At 44.7% G+C, this 17,847-nt stretch overlaps 2 protein-coding genes across 4 annotated transcripts in view; both read right to left on the reverse strand.

Moving 5' to 3' along the window:
• The window catches only part of LOC311389575 (voltage-gated potassium channel KCNC1-like), a gene marked incomplete at its 5' end in the record, with an annotated part of 41,639 nt that extends 41,061 nt beyond the window's left edge, over positions 1-578 (reverse strand). The window contains one exon of the mRNA XM_084488744.1: positions 543-578. Within this exon, the coding sequence (XP_084344870.1) occupies positions 543-578 (36 nt within the window). The remainder of the gene's footprint in view (positions 1-542) is intronic.
• Positions 579-2,263: 1,685 nt separating this feature from the next.
• LOC311372623 (apoptosis regulator BAX-like) lies at positions 2,264-17,554 on the reverse strand. 3 transcript variants are annotated; one of them, XM_084488127.1, is made up of 8 exons: positions 16,063-17,554; positions 15,820-15,932; positions 14,368-14,419; positions 14,046-14,076; positions 12,276-12,440; positions 4,231-4,369; positions 3,897-4,001; positions 2,264-2,660 (listed from the first exon to the last, which is right to left on the reverse strand). In XM_084488127.1, the coding sequence occupies exons 3-8, from the start codon at positions 14,393-14,395 to the stop codon at positions 2,532-2,534; spliced, it is 597 nt and encodes a 198-aa protein (XP_084344253.1). In that variant the 5' UTR covers positions 14,396-14,419; positions 15,820-15,932; positions 16,063-17,554; the 3' UTR covers positions 2,264-2,531. The 3 variants fall into 3 exon arrangements, with proteins under 3 accessions (XP_084344253.1, XP_084344252.1, XP_084344251.1); XM_084488126.1 differs by having other exon boundaries at positions 14,368-14,443; XM_084488125.1 differs by lacking the exons at positions 15,820-15,932; positions 16,063-17,554 and having other exon boundaries at positions 14,368-14,653.
• Between the last annotated feature and the right edge of the window lie 293 nt (positions 17,555-17,847).

Genomic DNA, 17,847 nt, shown 5'->3' on the forward strand with positions numbered 1-17,847 from the left:
CATCTTGCAGGCTATGTTGTCCACAAACTCATCAGGTTTGCCAGCATCTGTGAAAAAGGCAAAAATGTAACCGATTATAATGATCATCGTTGTGCTGGATAAATTGATCATATTAGTGAACGTAAAAGTTTAAGGCTGGTGCTCTTTGTCGTCCATCCCAAGAAGTGTGCAATTTAATTAACTAAATTGAGTAACTATTTAGCACCAAAACTGGTTCCTCCCTCATAGAGCTCCCCAGTGCAGTGGGTGTCTTGCAGAAAGAAGCTTAGGCCCTCTTCAGCAGGCTTCAGTCATGCTGCTGAGTACAAGAAAAAATCGTTAAAAGATACATACGGCTGAGGTGGAGAATCTAGGCAAAAGAAACAACAAAATGAAAACACTTAAAAGATGGTAATCTTGGAAGCAAGCACCAATCCAAAAAGATGAAAAGGAACATCAGTAGCCAAGACCTCAACAAAGACTTCAACACCCAACCACCCCAAAACAATCCTAAAGGTGCTTTCAAACACATGAATGGTTGCAATGGAAGCATTTGAACTTACCATCTGCTCCACCAACTGCCAGCATCCAGCCAACATGACTGCTACTCCACCTGCCACCCTTCTCCTCTACCTGTCAGCATCAGGCCAATATCCCTGCTTCTCCACCTGTTAACATCAGGCCAACATCACTACTCCTCCACCTGCCAGCACCCAGCACGTTTACTGGGAAACAAATGGCTATCAGCATCAGTACCCTAAGATGCATCAAAAAAATTAAAAACCTGAATAATGGCTGAATAATTTCCTGAAATGTGGTAGGAGTTCAAACTGTGCAGACTTACACACATACATCACAGATTAGTATTACTTGTATTAATATTACGTGTTATGAAAAGTTCATTAGTGACTACTATGGGATAAAGCTACTATAAATTAAAATAAAATATAATCATTATCTTGCGAATATGCTATATTAATTAAATAGGTTTGGAAAAAGTCTGTTTTCTGTGGGTCCAGAAAACAGACTTCTAGCAGCATCTTGTCCACCTTCACTGTGACAACTACTGCAGTTAACTCAAGCCTTGAAATGGTGACTTGTTTAAGCTGGGCTACTCTACACTTCCTGATTACGGAGGAACAATTGGTTCTGCCTTGTTCATTCATCAACACAAGGTACTGTAAGACGCTGTGCCAAAGGCGTGCTCACTTGCATCAGAGAAGTGATGCAACCCTGCTTCTACTGTGTGACTAAATCCCATATGCTAAACACATCTGTTTACGCTGAAGTCTGAGAGGTGAGTGAGATCTTCCAGCCACTTACACGCCATTGATCAGCCTGCCAGCCACTGATTTCTGCCCAGCCTTACTTTTCCTTGCACAGGTCCCTCAAAGGAAAAACAACTGGTGTCAGGAAGCCAAGAGGGTTATCGATAGAATTTACAACAGAGATTCAGCAGGATGTCTCTTCTAGTTCTTGGCTTGTCCTGCAGCTTGATACTGTATGCAAATGGATAAACTTCTGGGCACCACTGATCACAGATCAAGATATTTTGGCTGCATTTTCTGCATGGATTTTCTGCATGGATGGATGGCAAGACCTTCCTAATGCTTCTCACCCATTTTGTGAGGATAAAACCCCTCCCATTCGCTCAATATACTCCACATCTTCCATTGTCTTACGACAGCCAGTCAAAAATACAGCATATGCTTTCAATGCTTTTCCGCCTTCAGACTTGATTTGTGACCAATTCAAGACTTTTTCAATGTAAGCGCTAGCTATCATTAGCTCATCTCCATTAATGCTTCTGAAGCAGTCGTTTTGCTCCCTTGAATCCTCTGTGCGGTAGCATGTTTTTGCAGCTACGCAAAAGCTCTCGTGGTTGATCAATGATCAGCTTGTCCTGATCATTGTCAGCTCTCTGTTCAATGACTTGTTCAAAAGATCTAATATAGGATCTATAGCAAAGTCGATCACCCTTGAACACTGCAACGTCTTTAACTGGCAGTTAAGCCTGTTACTGTTGATTAACCAGCATCTCTGTGATCATATTTTGCTTCTGCAATACTTGAAGAATGCCTGCATTGCTTCCGTCACACTGGGGCCTGTTAGTAAGTTCAACTAATCCAACTTGCTTCTTCATTAACACAAACTAATGTTCTGGTGAACATGTCACTTAAAATACTTAGAATTTGTGGGACAATTTAAAATTGTGCAATTCTTTTTTTCAAATACACAACTGCAGTAAAAAAAAAAGAAGAAGCTAATTGCCTGAAAATTGATTGGTTGGATTCATTTATTGCTTAAAAGCAACCACATGGAATGAAAACATTAAAATGCAAAAAACAACTGAAGAAAATCCAATTGCAACAATTTTTTACAAATGTAGCTAGTTAACTATAGTTCATTTAACTATAGCAGAGAACGTCTAATATGAAGAGAACTGGCACTCTCTGGTGACTTCTGGTTCCTGAACTGGTTGCGGTAACACATCTCTGTCAATGCGAGGGCGCTCGCTGGTGAGTGCAGATCTTTGAGGGTGTGTGTGTGTCTCAGGTGCCTCTTGTCAGCTTCCAGGTGACGATGCTCAGGAAAGCCAGCCCGGCGATGACGATAAGTGTCTGGTTGGTGGTGAGTGGCATGCCCTGCATACGGCCACTCAGCTCTGACAGACAGTTGCTCTGTTGATATGAGAGAGAGTGAAAGTGAGTGAGTGAGTGAGTGAGTGAGTGAGTGAGTGAGTGAGTGAGAGAGAGAGAGATATTAGGGAATAGGGATATAATTATGTTAAGGCAGAATTAAATATGAATTTGATATGAGCCTATTCTTAGCTATGATGTAAGAGAAGTGGAAAAGAACGATGCACAAAACCGATGCACTGAAATAACAAAATTGTGATTTCAGGTGAATGGCTATTTTCAATTGAACAATTTGACATTGATTCTTAGAGGGAATGAACCATTTGGAATAAACCATTGGTAGGAGTACTCAGATATTTTTCTTAAGTAAAAGTAGCAATTAGTGTAAATAAACTTATCAAGTAAAAGTCCTGTACTTATTTAATAGTACATAAGTATTAGAAGTAAATATACCCAAAGTACAAAAAGTAAGAACTAATGAAGAATGGCCCATTTCAGAATCGTATATAATCTCTGGATTATAAATAGGGATGCATTAATATGCACATCTGATGTTGCAACTGGTAAAGGTGGAGCTCATTGTAATAACTTAATAACCTGTAATAATATATCATGATGTTTAAATTAAATTGATTTATTATATTGATTATATTTTGTATTGATAATCTGAATCTGCAATCTGAATCTGCAATCTGTAAATCTGATAATCTGAATCTTGCATGAGCCTTCCTGACTTCCTGTGATGAATTATTTTTCGATAATGACCATTGCTAAGCATATAATGACCGCTGTCAAGGAAAGTGGATTTTTTGCCATCTTTCGTATCACTCCGCAAGTAGTCCGGTAACTTATCAACCCCAGCGTATTTGGTTGCTAAGCGACGTCAATGTCTTTGGCAGACTATTTCTCTGCTGATCAACACTACAAATGCTGGTAACAAATGTATTGTAAAAAGACACACAGTTTGAAGTAATTTTTTCGTTTTGGCAAGTAGCCGTGTAATAAGCGGGATAAAGTATAGAACGTCGCCGGTCATTATCAATCATTATTTCCCGTTGTATACATTATCCTTTACTTAATTATGTATTGTGTACAGACTTAATTCTGTACAAATATCCTTCCTGTTTCTTATTCCACCTGTGTAACCTTGCTGTATGGTTCTACAAAGTGAGTGACTCTAAACACAGGTGTAAATGTATTGTTTGTCTTTGCTGCATAGCACATCCAAGGTCAGTAAGACTCAAGTGTGTGTGGTGAGGTGGACAGGCTCCAACCTACCCATCCTCCATGGCTATGGACCCAGCCCAGTAGTTTCTCCTTGAAGTAATTCAACGTCAACTTGAAGATCTCAATCACCAGTTGAGGCAGATTATCTTCCATCACCTGGAAGCCAGAGTGACACACACACGTACACACAAAAAACACACATGCACACACATGCACGTGTACACCCACACACAAATCCAATCGTACACACACACACACACTCATTTAAATAATTGTGTACCATATAGTGTGGGTGGTTGTGGGCAGGTTTGTATTGGTTTGTTGGTGTGTGTGTGTATAGCAGTGGGTTGATCAGTGTTGTTTGCTCACACACACACACACACACCTTTATTGCCATCCTTCCGGCAACATAGAACAGCAATATGATTTTATCCCAGGTCACCCCATTCTTAAACACTTTGCCTGCCAGCTGTGAGAACTTGTCAATCATGGAACCTGGTATTTGAATCACCCCATCGATGGAGCTAGGAGAGAGGAAAACAGTAGCCGCAGGCATTATGAATGGATTATGGATATTGTAAGAGACATACAGGCTGAAGATGAGCAGCACGGTGTGTTAGAGTGTGTGTGTGTTGCAGAGGGCGTGGTTCACCTGGGAGTGGGCGTGTGCACGGTGCGGAAGTGTGTGTGCGTAAAGGTGGGCACTCACCGGTGACGCAGATGAGAGAGAGAGAGAGAGTCAGGGTTGGGAGTAGCCGTAATTTTTGTTGACCGCTACCGCTACTCATTCATTCATTTATCACCCTTTTTTCCTGTTTAATCCGCCAGTCTCATTTTCACGTTTATCCATCCTTGCTGCGCTGTAGCTCTGTGCTGTTTTGTTACAATAAATGCACCTAAGCATATTTGGATCTCAGCGTATCTTCAAAATAATCTACTATAGCGCGTCACAAATCTACGTACCTGAGGACCCAAACCTCATATACTCTCAGCGGCTAAAAGGTTTGCGTTTGGAAGCCGCAACATTTGTCAACAAAAAACAGGCGTTTAATGAAAATCATCAAGCCGCATCAAAGAACCAAGTCGTCCCGCACCGACTAGCCCGAGAACGAAGGAGCCACAGCTAAGTGCCACACCACGCCAAACATTTACCTGGGAACAGGTAGGCCTGAACCTGTTAATGTTTGTGGATTAAGGAATCCGCTTCGATTGGAATGCATTGAGTCAAATGAGGACAATGTATTAAATGGATACGCTGGTTGCATTGGCGCATTGATGGTGGCGCATATTCTCCGTGCTTTAATGGATTGTGATGTCGGGACTTTGTGGCATGTGGCGGCTGATGTTGTCTAAAGACCTACTGCTTGTTGAAATGCTTGGATCGAATCCGCTCTGTCAATGAATTGAAATGCAATGTCTATGGATGGATTTGAATACGCTCTTGAATGAAATGTGATTGTGTTGCTTCATACAAAAATACAATCTAACGAAAATGAGTCAAATAAACGCTGATGCTGAATGTTCAAACATGGAACGTGAAAAGAGGGAAATCAAACTGACGGCCAAAGCAATGGAAAATAAAATCGAACGGTTGCAGCATGAGCGCAAAAGTGCCGTTAATAAAATCAAAGAGCTTATTCCGCAAATAAAAGCGCACATGAAATCAAAAGAAAATGTAACTGAAATCCCCTCACAACTGAATAACTTGAATGCACTGTGTAAAAAGGCCACTGACCTGCACAACGAAGTATTGCAACTTCTTCCTGATGATGAACATAAAAAACAAAAAGAGTGGTTTTCTAGCATTATGGATTACAGTGATGCATTCAAGGAACAAGTGGAAAAATGGATAAAGGAAAATCCGCATGAAAACTCAAATGAATTACCACTACAGACAAATACTTCTGAGCAACCAACAAAGGAAATAAATTATGCAGAACAAATTCCTGTCGAAAAAAGTAAGGATTTGTCTGTTGCTGACCCTCCAGTACCTGTTTCCACTGGACAAGATCCTCAGGATGAACTACAGCCCTGTGACAGCATCTCAAATGCAACCAAGAAATCACGCTCACATCATTCCTCATCCTTGGCTTCACGCTCATCTGCTCGCTTAAAAACGGAAACAAATCTTGCAATTTTGGCAACAAAACAAAAGGCATTAAAGGAAAAACATGCATTGGATGAAGAGGAGTTAAAGCTACGCAAAAGAAGAGAACAGCTTTTACTGGAGAATGAAATCGCTGAGGAAATGGCAAAACTAAGTGTTATAAAATCACAAAGCAGTGTTGGCAGTAAATCAAAGTCAAAGGTTTCAGATGGGATGAACTCATACTATGAAAAGACATGCTCAAAACAACAACTTAACAACAATGCTATGGAATTTGTCCCATCACTGCCAGTTAAACTAAAATCCAACGCAATTGAAACCACACAGACAGTTGTGAAGCCTAAAGTCACTCACTTACCTGACGTAAAACATCTCCCAGGTCCTTCTTACCTGCTCCAACGTTATCTAACCACTCCTGAAGATCCTGTGACCAATGTTACACAAACTGATGCATCACAAAATGACAGTGTGCTGGACATAATGAGAAAACAAAATGAAATTTCAACACTCTTGATGCAACAACAATGCCTCTCAGCACTCCCAAAAAGGGAAATTCCCATTTTCGATGGTAACCCACTCAAATACCATTCGTTTATTAAAGCATTTGAAAATGGAGTTGAGCGAAACACCAGTAACAACTGTGACAGACTCTACTTCCTTGAACAATACACCAAAGGGCATGCAAAGGGACTAGTGAGGAGCTGTCAGCACATTGAGTCGAGCAGAGGATATGTGAAGGCAAAGGCTCTATTGAAAGAGCACTATGGCAATGAGCAAAAGGTGGCAGCAGCTTACATGGAGAGAGCTTTGTCATGGCCCACTATTAAAACAGAAGATGTGAAAGCCCTCCAGGAGTACGGCCTCTTTCTGCGTGGATGCTGCAACGCTTTGGAGGATGTGCAGTATTTAAGTGATCTGGACACACCCACAAACATGGTGGAAATCATTAAAAAACTGCCGTACAAACTCCGAGACCGCTGGAGGTGCGACGCATGTGACCTGCAGGAAAGGTACAATAGGAGAGCAAGGTTTGTGGATATTGCCAACTTTGTTGAAAAACAGGTAAAAATCTTGACAGACCCTGTGTTTGGAAACATTCAGGACACTGTTATAACAACTAAACAAATGAAACACAAACCTCCCCCTCGCTCCAGCATCAGAGGAACCAGCTTCGCTACCACAGTGAATCGTGTGGAGAGAACAGCTCAACCTGTGAAAGCTACATACATAAAACCACCAGCCAAGAAGATCTGTCCCTGCTGCACCGGAGGACACACATTGGATGTGTGTGCGCGGTTGGAAAAAATGGCACACAAAGAGAAAATTGACTTCCTGAAGGAAAATGGTGCTTGTTTTCGCTGCCTGTGTATAGGACACATAAGCAAAAATTGCCAAAGGAAGATTTCCTGCTCGAAGTGTGGCCTAAGACATCCAACTGTGCTCCATAAGGATAGTGTGGCAACGGCAGAACCAGCTGAGAGAAGCATCCAGGTTACAGTGGACGACACCTTGGTTTCCAGTGGGCTTACAGGGGCTGGTGAGATGGATTGCAAGCTTCCTATCGTGCCGATCCAAGTGAAGGCGAAGAAGGGCAATAAAATCATTCTCACATACGCCTTTTTGGACCAGGGAAGTACTGCGGTGTTCTGTACTGAGAGTCTGAAGCAGAAGCTCAATTTGTCTGGGAAGAGAGCCAACATTCTTCTCAGGACCATGGGGCAGGAGAAGGTGGTCAGTAGCTACATTGTGCCAGAGCTGGAGGTGGCAGCACTTGAAGATGACAGCTTCATTGAGTTGCCAAAAGCGTATACTCAGTTGTCAATGCCAGTCCACAAAGCAAACATACCCACAAATAAGGATCTGACAAGGTGGCCATATTTAAAACACATCTCCTTACCACAGATTGAGGCTGGAATTGAGTTGCTGATTGGAACGAATGTTCCACGAGCCATGGAACCGCTGGAAGTTATCCGCAGTGAGCACAATGGACCCTACGCTATAAGGACGGCGCTGGGCTGGACGGTAAATGGACCACTGACAGGAAACGGTGGAGAGGCCAATTACTGTGAGCAGCCAGTAACTGTGAACCGTGTGTCCATTGTAAATTTGGATGAACTGTGGCAACAGCAATTTAAGATGGACTTTCCAGAATCTGCTGTGGAGGAACAAGTGGGTCTGTCCAGGGAAGACCTGAGGTTCATGGACATGGTCACAAAGTCAGCCAAACATGTCAATGGTCACTACCAGGTCGCCCTGCCTTTGAAAAATCCAAACGTCAGCATGCCAAATAACAGGAAAGTGGTGGAACAGCGTCAAAACCATCTGAAGAGGAGGCTCCAGAGGGATCCAGTGTTTTACAGGGAGTATAACACCTTTATTAACGATCTACTTGGTAAAGGTTATGCTGAAAAGGTTCCTGATGCAGAGCTGGAAAGAAGTGATGGCAGGGTCTGGTACATACCGCACCATGGTGTCTACCACCCGACAAAGGGAAAGCTCAGAGTTGTTTTTGATTGTGGTGCCAGTTACAAAGGACAATCTCTGAATGAAGAGCTGTTGCAAGGGCCCGATCTAACCAGCTCACTGATTGGAGTTGTGACCAGGTTCAGGAGGGAACCTGTGGTCATCATGGCTGACATAGAAGCTATGTTTCACCAGGTGCAAGTGCCCCCAGATGATGCTGATCTGCTGCGATTCCTCTGGTGGTCACAAGGAGACTTGAACCAAGCACCATGTGAATACAGGATGAAGGTACATCTTTTCGGAGCTACATCCTCCCCTAGCTGCGCCAACTTTTCCCTCAGGAAATGTGCAGAGGATTTTGGACATGAGCATAAGGAGGAGACAGTGGACAAGCTGCAGCACTGCTTTTATGTGGACGATTGTTTGGTGGCAGTTGCAACAGAGGAGGAGGCACTGATCCTCTGTCATGAGCTCATGTCTCTGTGCGCTAAAGGGGGATTCTGTTTGACCAAGTGGCACAGTAACAGATCTGAAGTGCTCAAGACCATCCCAGAGCCCCGCAGAGCTAAAGGCATGGAGCAGTTGGACCTGGACCGGGAGTTTGTGCCCATTGAAAGAGTGCTGGGTGTAGAGTGGTGTATCAAGTCAGACACCTTTAAATTCAAAATTGTATGGAAGGACAGACCACTCAACCGCAGAGGCATCCTTTCTACCGTAAGCTCCATTTATGACCCTCTGGGCATGTTAAGTCCCCTTGTTCTGACAGCAAAAAGGATCTTGAGGGATTTGTGCAGAAGAGGAGTTGGTTGGGATGATCCCATACCAGAGACTGTCTCCAAAGAGTGGTTTAAGTGGGTGCAAGGGCTCCACCTACTGGACAACTTTGAGTTGCCCAGATGTCTAAAACCTCTGGAGTTTGGAGATGTTATTACTGCGCAACTACACCATTTCTGCGATGCTTCTGAGGAAGGCTATGGTACAGTCACTTACCTGCTGTTACAGAATGAGCACCTCCAAATGCACAGTGCTTTCATTATGGGAAAGGCTCGTGTTGCTCCACTGAAGACAGTTACAATTCCAAGAATGGAACTGATTGCTGCAACAATGGCCAGTCGCATGGATGTCCTGTGGAAGAAAGAACTACACATGAGTCTTCAGGAATCTGTGTTTTGGACTGATAGTGCTTCTGTGCTGAAATACATTAACAACGAAAGCTCCAGATTTAAGGTGTTTGTTGCCAATCGTGTTTCGGAGATCCTGAAATCATCTCACCCCGCTCAGTGGAGGTACGTGGATACAGCTTCAAATCCAGCAGACGCAGCATCCAGAGGGCTCAAAGTGGAGGCATTTCTGAAGGACAGACTCTGGTTAACAGGACCTCCGTTTCTTTGCCAACCTGAAACAGAATGGCCTGTGAACCCTGAGCCTGTGAGTCATCTCCCCCAGGACGATCCAGAGGTGAAGAAAACTGCTGTTGTCAATGCTGTACAAGCTGAAGAGGATCCCACTACTCACCTGATCCATCATTATTCCTCGTGGATCCGATTAAAGAAAGCTGTGGCGTGGTGGCTGAAATACAAGGAATGGTTGTCGTCCTGTATCAGGAAGAGAAAAAGGCTAATAGCCAATCAGAGTGAAGAGAGCATGCAGCAACAGAGAATGATGGAGCAGGAAAGGTGCACATTTAAAGGTGCAGCTGTTCTGGGAGCTCCTACATTGGAGGACATTGACAAGGCTGAGCTGGCCATAATTCAGTTTTGCCAGAAGAGAAAGTTTTTTGAGGAGCTCTCGTGTCTGGAAAAGGGACAAAATGTCAAGAAAAATAGTCACCTGCACAAATTGTGTCCAAGGCTGGAGGATGGAGTCTTGCGTGTGGGAGGACGGCTTAGCAAAGCAGCACTGCCTTTGGAGTCTAAGCATCCTATCATTCTGGCAAAAGACCTTCATATTTCTACCCTGCTGCTGAGAAATATACATCAAGAGGTAGGACACAGCGGCCGCAACCACATGTTGTCCAAGCTCAGGGAGAAATACTGGATGACAGGAGCAAGTACTGCCATTAAGAGAGTTCTGTCCAAGTGCACCATCTGCAGAAGACTTAATGCCACTCCAGTTTGCCAGCAGATGGCAGACTTGCCCACAGACCGACTCAAGCCTGATGAACCTCCATTCACATGTGTAGGGGTTGATTATTTTGGACCCATCGAAGTGAGGAGCAGGAGGAGTACAGTGAAGAGGTATGGTGTCCTATTTACCTGTCTTGTATTGAGAGCTATTCACATCGAGGTGGCACCTTCTCTGGACACTGACTCCTTCATAAATGCACTAAGGCGTTTTATAGCCAGAAGAGGACAGGTCCGCGAGCTGCGCTCTGATAATGGGACAAATTTTGTGGGTGCAGAACGTGAGCTAAAAACAACGATTGCGCAGTGGAACCAGGCACAGGTGCATGATGTGTTACTTCAAAAGGGCATTAAGTGGACGTTCAACCCCCCTGCTGGATCACATCATGGAGGAGTGTGGGAAAGGCTTATTAGATCGGTGAGGAAAGTCCTGAACTCCACTCTCAAAGTACAACGCTTGGATGAGGAGGGACTCCACACAGTTCTTTGCGAAGTGGAAGCCATTATTAACAGCAGGCCCATCACCAAGGCCTCCACAGATCCTAACGACCTGGAAGCACTGACGCCGAACCATCTGTTACTGCTTAAAAACCAGCCTTCATTACCACCTGGAGAGTTCCAAGCAGCAGACCTGTACGCACAGAGAAGATGGAGACAAGTCCAGTACATATCTGATCTGTTCTGGAAGCGCTGGACAAAGGAGTACCTGCCTCTGTTACAGGAACGACAGAGATGGACTGGGGTCCAGAGAAACCTTGTCGCAGGAGATCTAGTTTTGCTAATGGACAGTACTGCACCTCGTAATTCTTGGATTATGGGACGTGTCTTGCAAACTTTTCCAGATCGCAAGGGATTTGTGCGTCAAATTCGGATTAAGACAAGAACCAGTTGCTTGGACAGACCCATATCCAAGGTGTGTTTGTTGCTGGAGAAGGAGGAGGCAGCATGAGGACGTTGCTGACCTCTATATGGACTTTGTGTTTTCGGACGTCAGATGGACTTTGCACTAATCGGTCATGACGACCAGAAGAAGGAATATTCGTTGTAATGACTTTTCATGGACTTGAGCAATTTATTAGACATTTTTGCATTATCGTTGAAATTGATATGATGATTTATTATGTCTCCTATTGTGTTTTGAAGTGTGAATTATTATGTGAGACCTAATAATTAGGGGCTGGTGTGTAAGAGACATACAGGCTGAAGATGAGCAGCACGGTGTGTTAGAGTGTGTGTGTGTTGCAGAGGGCGTGGTTCACCTGGGAGTGGGCGTGTGCACGGTGCGGAAGTGTGTGTGCGTAAAGGTGGGCACTCACCGGTGACGCAGATGAGAGAGAGAGAGAGAGTCAGGGTTGGGAGTAGCCGTAATTTTTGTTGACCGCTACCGCTACTCATTCATTCATTTATCACCCTTTTTTCCTGTTTAATCCGCCAGTCTCATTTTCACGTTTATCCATCCTTGCTGCGCTGTAGCTCTGTGCTGTTTTGTTACAATAAATGCACCTAAGCATATTTGGATCTCAGCGTATCTTTAAAATAATCTACTATAGCGCGTCACAAATCTACGTACCTGAGGACCCAAACCTCATATACTCTCAGCGGCTAAAAGGTTTGCGTTTGGAAGCCGCAACAGATATGGAATGCATGATTTCGAGGTGAATTTGGATGCAAGAAAAGTGCTGGTTTGAAGTGCACGGAAAATTATGAAAAAAGAACAAGCTAATATAAACAACATACTCTTGTAACTCTTTGTTGCCTTTGAGAATGGAGCTATGTTGGCGAACCCTTCGGCCCAACTCATCCATCAAGTTTCTCTCTGTCTCACTCTGCGGCTCGGGGCCGAGTGGCAGGGCTGGAGCCTCGTTGTCCTGGTGACCCTCCCTCAGCTCCTCCTCCATGAACCTAAGACATACAGGGGGGTTATCCATTGCTTCAACACAGAACCATTAGCTATGATCACACTGCTTATAAATTCTTCCAGCTCACAAGACCTCTGATCCTACGTTTATTACTTATTAGGCCTATGTATAAAGGACAATACTGGTCTGGGTGATCATTATATTAGCAGATAATCTTTTTTTTATTCCACATTAGAATATATTGTGGCGACCGTGGGCGTGGCCGCCGTCGCCATGGGACCGGGGATTCTGGGGTTTTAGTTGCTTTTAGTGTTTCAATGTCGCACCCTGACCCAGAGTGCTGTTCGTGTGGGTCAGGTGTGTGTGGTTTTATGTGTTCTTATGAGTTCGTGCTAATAAAGACAACTCCCGTAGCCGTGCGGTGTATGGGGCGCGGGAGTTGTATGACTTTTACCCTGGGCTCCCGTCTCGTCCTTCCTGTGCTGCTCGCCACATTGGTGTCAGAAGTGGGATGGCCCAGTGCACACGGGAGAGGGCGATGGCGGTCGAGCCCATGGAGCACGCACCCCCCCCTGTAGCCGCGAGCTGGAGCCACACCTGGTCCAGTCAGGCTGGTGGGGTGGCTCTACGGCTGGGGGGGGGCCAGCGGGGCGCCGCCAGAGAGGCGGTAGCCCACCTCGGCTACCGCCTGGCGTGGTAGCCGAGGTGGGTAAAAGCGTGGGTGGGGACGGCAGCATGGGTGTTGCGCGTCCGGGGCAACGCAGAGACGCAGAGAGCGAGACCTTCAGGCCCGGACCAGGGCGCTGGAGAGGCGGTGTTAACGACCAGCGGTCGTTGACCAGGCTACCTGCCGCCGCCAGAAGGGGTTACGCCGCGGATGTCCAGATCGACACTACGCGGCTACCCAAACCATTCAGCGGCTGTCCCTGGCGCTCAAGGCCTTCCCGGGGGGACTGATGGAGCGCCTGCCGCTGAGTACTCGACCAACCGTCCGGCGGATCGACGGTGAGGGTCGGGAGGTGGCTGAGGCGGCCCCTGCGCTGTGGCGGCGCAGGTGACAGCGAGGATGGGGTGCCCGAATGGCCGCGTTCGGCGCCCCCTACAGCAGAGCCTGGTGGGGGCCACGATGGAGGTGGTGCCCTCTGTGACTCTGGGGTTCCGCTGGGGACGGACTTCCCACGCCGGCCCTTCCGAACACTTGAGGGACTATGTGTCGGGTGAGGGGGTCGTCGGGGCGACCGACCCCTCAGGTGGGGGCTGTGTGGCGACCGTGGGCGTGGCCGCCGTCGCCATGGGACCGGGGATTCTGGGGTTCTAGTTGCTTTTAGTGTTTCAATGTCGCACCCTGACCCAGAGTGCTGTTCGTGTGGGTCAGGTGTGTGTGGTTTTATGTGTTCTGAGTTCGTGCTAATAAAGACAACTCCCGTAGCCGTGCGGTGTATGGGGCGCGGGAGTTGTATGACTTTTACCCTGGGCTCCCGTCTCGTCCTTCCCGTGCTGCTCGCCACAATATTATGAAAACATAACACCACATAACTTTGCTCTGCATATTAGACAGCCAGTTGAATCATGAGCAAGGCATTGTGACGTATCTACATTTGTAACTTGTAAACATGTTTTGGTGATTTTTTAAGTTAGGGCTACTTACCCTCTGAGACAAGCCTCCGCTATCCGTTCATCTGTTGAGAATCGATTAACATGTTAAACAAGTGGCGCTGTTTTATATTAATTAATAATAACTAATTTATATTAATTATAAACCAGCGGCAGTAAGTTGTGCCACACCGCCTCTCTTGTAGGCCTACTCGCCAAATGGATAGGCGCCCGGCGGTGCGTGTCCTCTGTGACGCTTCTACAGCGGTCTTCAAAACTTTAGCTATGTCCCACTTACATGACTTAAAGTAATGTTATTTGCCGAATCACCAAATGTAACTATTAGCATATTTTATTCGTTTTGTAGACACACTTACCCGATATTTCATCTCCGCCACCGTCCATTGTATTCTTCCTCTTTCGTTATCTCTGTATGACAAACGCGATTCAACGCTTAGGAGCGGGTAAAAGTTATTAAAAGATATTCGGTTTTCATTTACCCCGCAATCGGATTAATCAATACAATTGCACTTCATTACGGCTGTAGTATGTTGAGGACAGTGTATGACACCGTATCGACAAAAAAGCAGAACCAGTTATCGTTCCTTCCTATCCATATCTGTGCGAGAAAGGCATTTAAATTTACGTTCCGGCTGCTTTCTGTTTTAGGGACCGTCTACAAATTACACCCCATAGACTGGTGGCATAGTTTGAAATATTCACCAAAAATCTATAAAAATACATTTTCTCATTCTGATTGCTGTAATAGTTGCCAATGGTGGGGTTTTACTTACTACGGGTCATAATTTGTTGATATTTTGCATTATAGCGAATAAGGATTAAATTAATAGTTTGAAATATTCACCAAAAATGTATAAAAAGACAATTTCTCATTCTGATTGCTGTACTACTTGCCAATGGCTGGCTTTTACTTACTACGGGTCATTATTTGTTGATATTTTGCATTGAAGCGAATCAGGATGAAATTAATAGTTTGAAATATTCACTTTCACACTCAAACATACATTTACGTATGTTTATGTAGTTATTGTCAATACACTGTTTTAAGGTAAACATTGCTCATTTGAATTCAAAGTCGTTTCAGTAAACATATGGTAAATTAGGGTCCAAGTAATCTTAAAAGGTCAATGAATAATGTTATCTTTATGATTTCCAGATAGGAAAGGAGACTGATAGGTGGGTCAGCAGCATGTTGATGGTGTTAAATAATGTGTTTTAGGAAATCCATTGCAAATAAATGGAATCCAATCCTTTCTGATTACAATTTGTATGCACCCTGCACTTAATATATACATTGATACATATTCCCTCTGTGTTGTCCTGGCATCTAGTCTCTGCCCTGGTGTTCTGTGCTGCCTTGGGATCCTCCCATCGCTCAGAGAAAAGAGTACACGGTTTCCCCACTGACACGGAGAGGAGAAAAAAAAGGCTTGGCTCAATCAGCAGGAGCCATCTAACTATATTCTTAGATTATGCTGACGACCAAATAACATGAGGTAATCATGCAAACACTAGATTCACAATATAGCAACAGGCGAAGGCTTGGAAAATCCAGTGGACTCTTTGGTTACGATGTGAGGCTTCTTGCGCTGAAAGAGAGGCCACAACTCTGCCAGCCCGCAATCCCATACTCCCCCACCCCCCAAAAAACCCAACGTTGGCAACCCTGAAATATGCACTGCAAATCCATATCAATAACGATGTATCACACAAATATCTATATTATTGTGTAACTTTGTATTATATTTAACAATTATTCGCCAAAGGCGAAGTGAATAATTGTTTTAGTATATAGCCGGCGTCCTCACCTACACGCGGGACCAGCTGTTGTCACTCAGGCACTCAATCAAACCGGGGGACTCTGGTCCGGAGCTGCTGGTCAAGTATCCGCAACTCAAAAACACCGGAACGCGAAAAGGGACTAAAATAAAGAAAAGAGGATCGAGAGGTGGATTGAGAGAAAGACTAAGGAGGCGCGGCAGCAGACATCCTCTACCGGTAATAACTTTTTCTAATGTTCGCTCTTTGAGCAACAAGATGAATGAACTGACCGCTAAAGTTCAATATGACAATGAGTTCCGACAGAGTAACCTCATCTGTTTTACGGAAAGCTGGTTGAAAGAGGATATGTCAGACCCCAACTTGCCGGGTTACACAATTATTCGGGCTGACAGAGACATTAATTCGTCACGGAAATCTATTGGCGGTGGTTTGTGTGTCTATATGGACACACGCTGGGCCACCCAGTACACCGTCCGGGAACGTGTGTGCACACATGATTATGAAATCCTGGTTGTCTCCTTTCGCCCCTTTTACCTCCCGAGGGAGTTTGGCCAGATTACAATCATATTGGCCTATGTACCTGGGCCGGACTTCGTGGGAGCTGCAGCCAGGATAGCCGAGAGCTATAACACCGCCCTGTCCCGTGCAGCTAACCAACCCGTCCTGTTGCTCGGGGACTTTAACTCCTGTGATCTGTCCGACCATCTACCCACTCTACATCAATACATGGACTGTCCCACCCGCCTGGCACGTACCCTGGATAAGTGCTATGGCAACATACTAGACGCCTATAAATCCACCTGTAGGCCTGCCTTGGGGAAGTCTGACCATAATGTCGTCCATCTACTCCCTCGTTACAGGGCTAAACTGAGACGGGAGAAGACAGTGACTAAGGAAATTGAGATCTGGACTGAGGACTGTACGGAGGAGATGAAATGCGAGCTGGAGACTACCGATTGGTTATTTCTTAACTCATGTGGCACCCCTCATGAACTAATTGACACTTTTACATCATATCTGTTGTTTAATGAAAGTAAAATCATCCGTACTAAAACTGTAAGAATATTTCCTAATAATAACTTATGGATGTCTAGTGATCTTAAGGAATGTATCCGTGAGAAAAAATGTGCTTTTAAAAATGGTAATATTAAGTTACTTAAGGAAAAAAGATGTGAACTAAGATCTAAACTGAGTAAAGCAAAAATAGAATATAAAGATAAAGTTGAATGTCACTATTTTTCAGGAAATGCCAAGAAAGCATGGGAAGGTTTAAATGTGATGATGGGCAGGGAAACTAAGCAAAAGCGTACCCCCCTGTCACACCCCTCTCCATCTTTTGCAAATGATTTAAATGTTTTTTTCAGTCGTTTTGACAAGAATGATTTTAGTGCTGAACGTGATAGTGTGTGTAGGTCCATTTTGGGATATGTCCCCATTACACTGAATGAACATGAGATTGTAGCCAGCCTGTCTAGTATTAAGCCAAACTCGGCCCCGGGGCCAGATGGCCTGAGAGGGAGAGTTTTAAAAGAAAATGTTCATGAACTTAAAGGTATTGTGCTGGAGTTATTCCAGAACTTGCTTAATTCTTTGACAATGCCCAAATTATGGAAAATGTCTTATATTGTACCTATCCCTAAAAAACCTGGAGCTACTGAATTAAAAGACTTCAGGCCTATTGCTCTTACTTCTATCTTAGGAAAATGTTTTGAGAGAGTTATAAGCAGACAAATTACAGCGTCAGTTTCTAACAGTTTAGATCATCTCCAGTTTGCTTACAAAAGTCAGAGGGGAACTGATGATGCAACTGTCAGTATGTTCCACACCCTGTCAAAGCACCTACAAGCCCCCTCCCACCTTGCTAGGGCCCTATTTATCGATTTTACCTCTGCCTTTAACAGCATGCAGATTCACATCCTGCTGCAGAGACTTATCGACATAGGAGTAAACGGTGGTATTATCCACCTTGTTAGGGACTTCCTCTCTGACCGCCCTCAACAGGTCCTGGTTAACAATACTCGGTCCGACATCACTGTGCTTAACACCGGCGCCCC

Source organism: Micromesistius poutassou (assembly GCF_964030765.1).
Source record: "Micromesistius poutassou genome assembly, chromosome: 1".
Classification (NCBI taxonomy): Eukaryota; Metazoa; Chordata; class Actinopteri; order Gadiformes; family Gadidae; genus Micromesistius; species Micromesistius poutassou.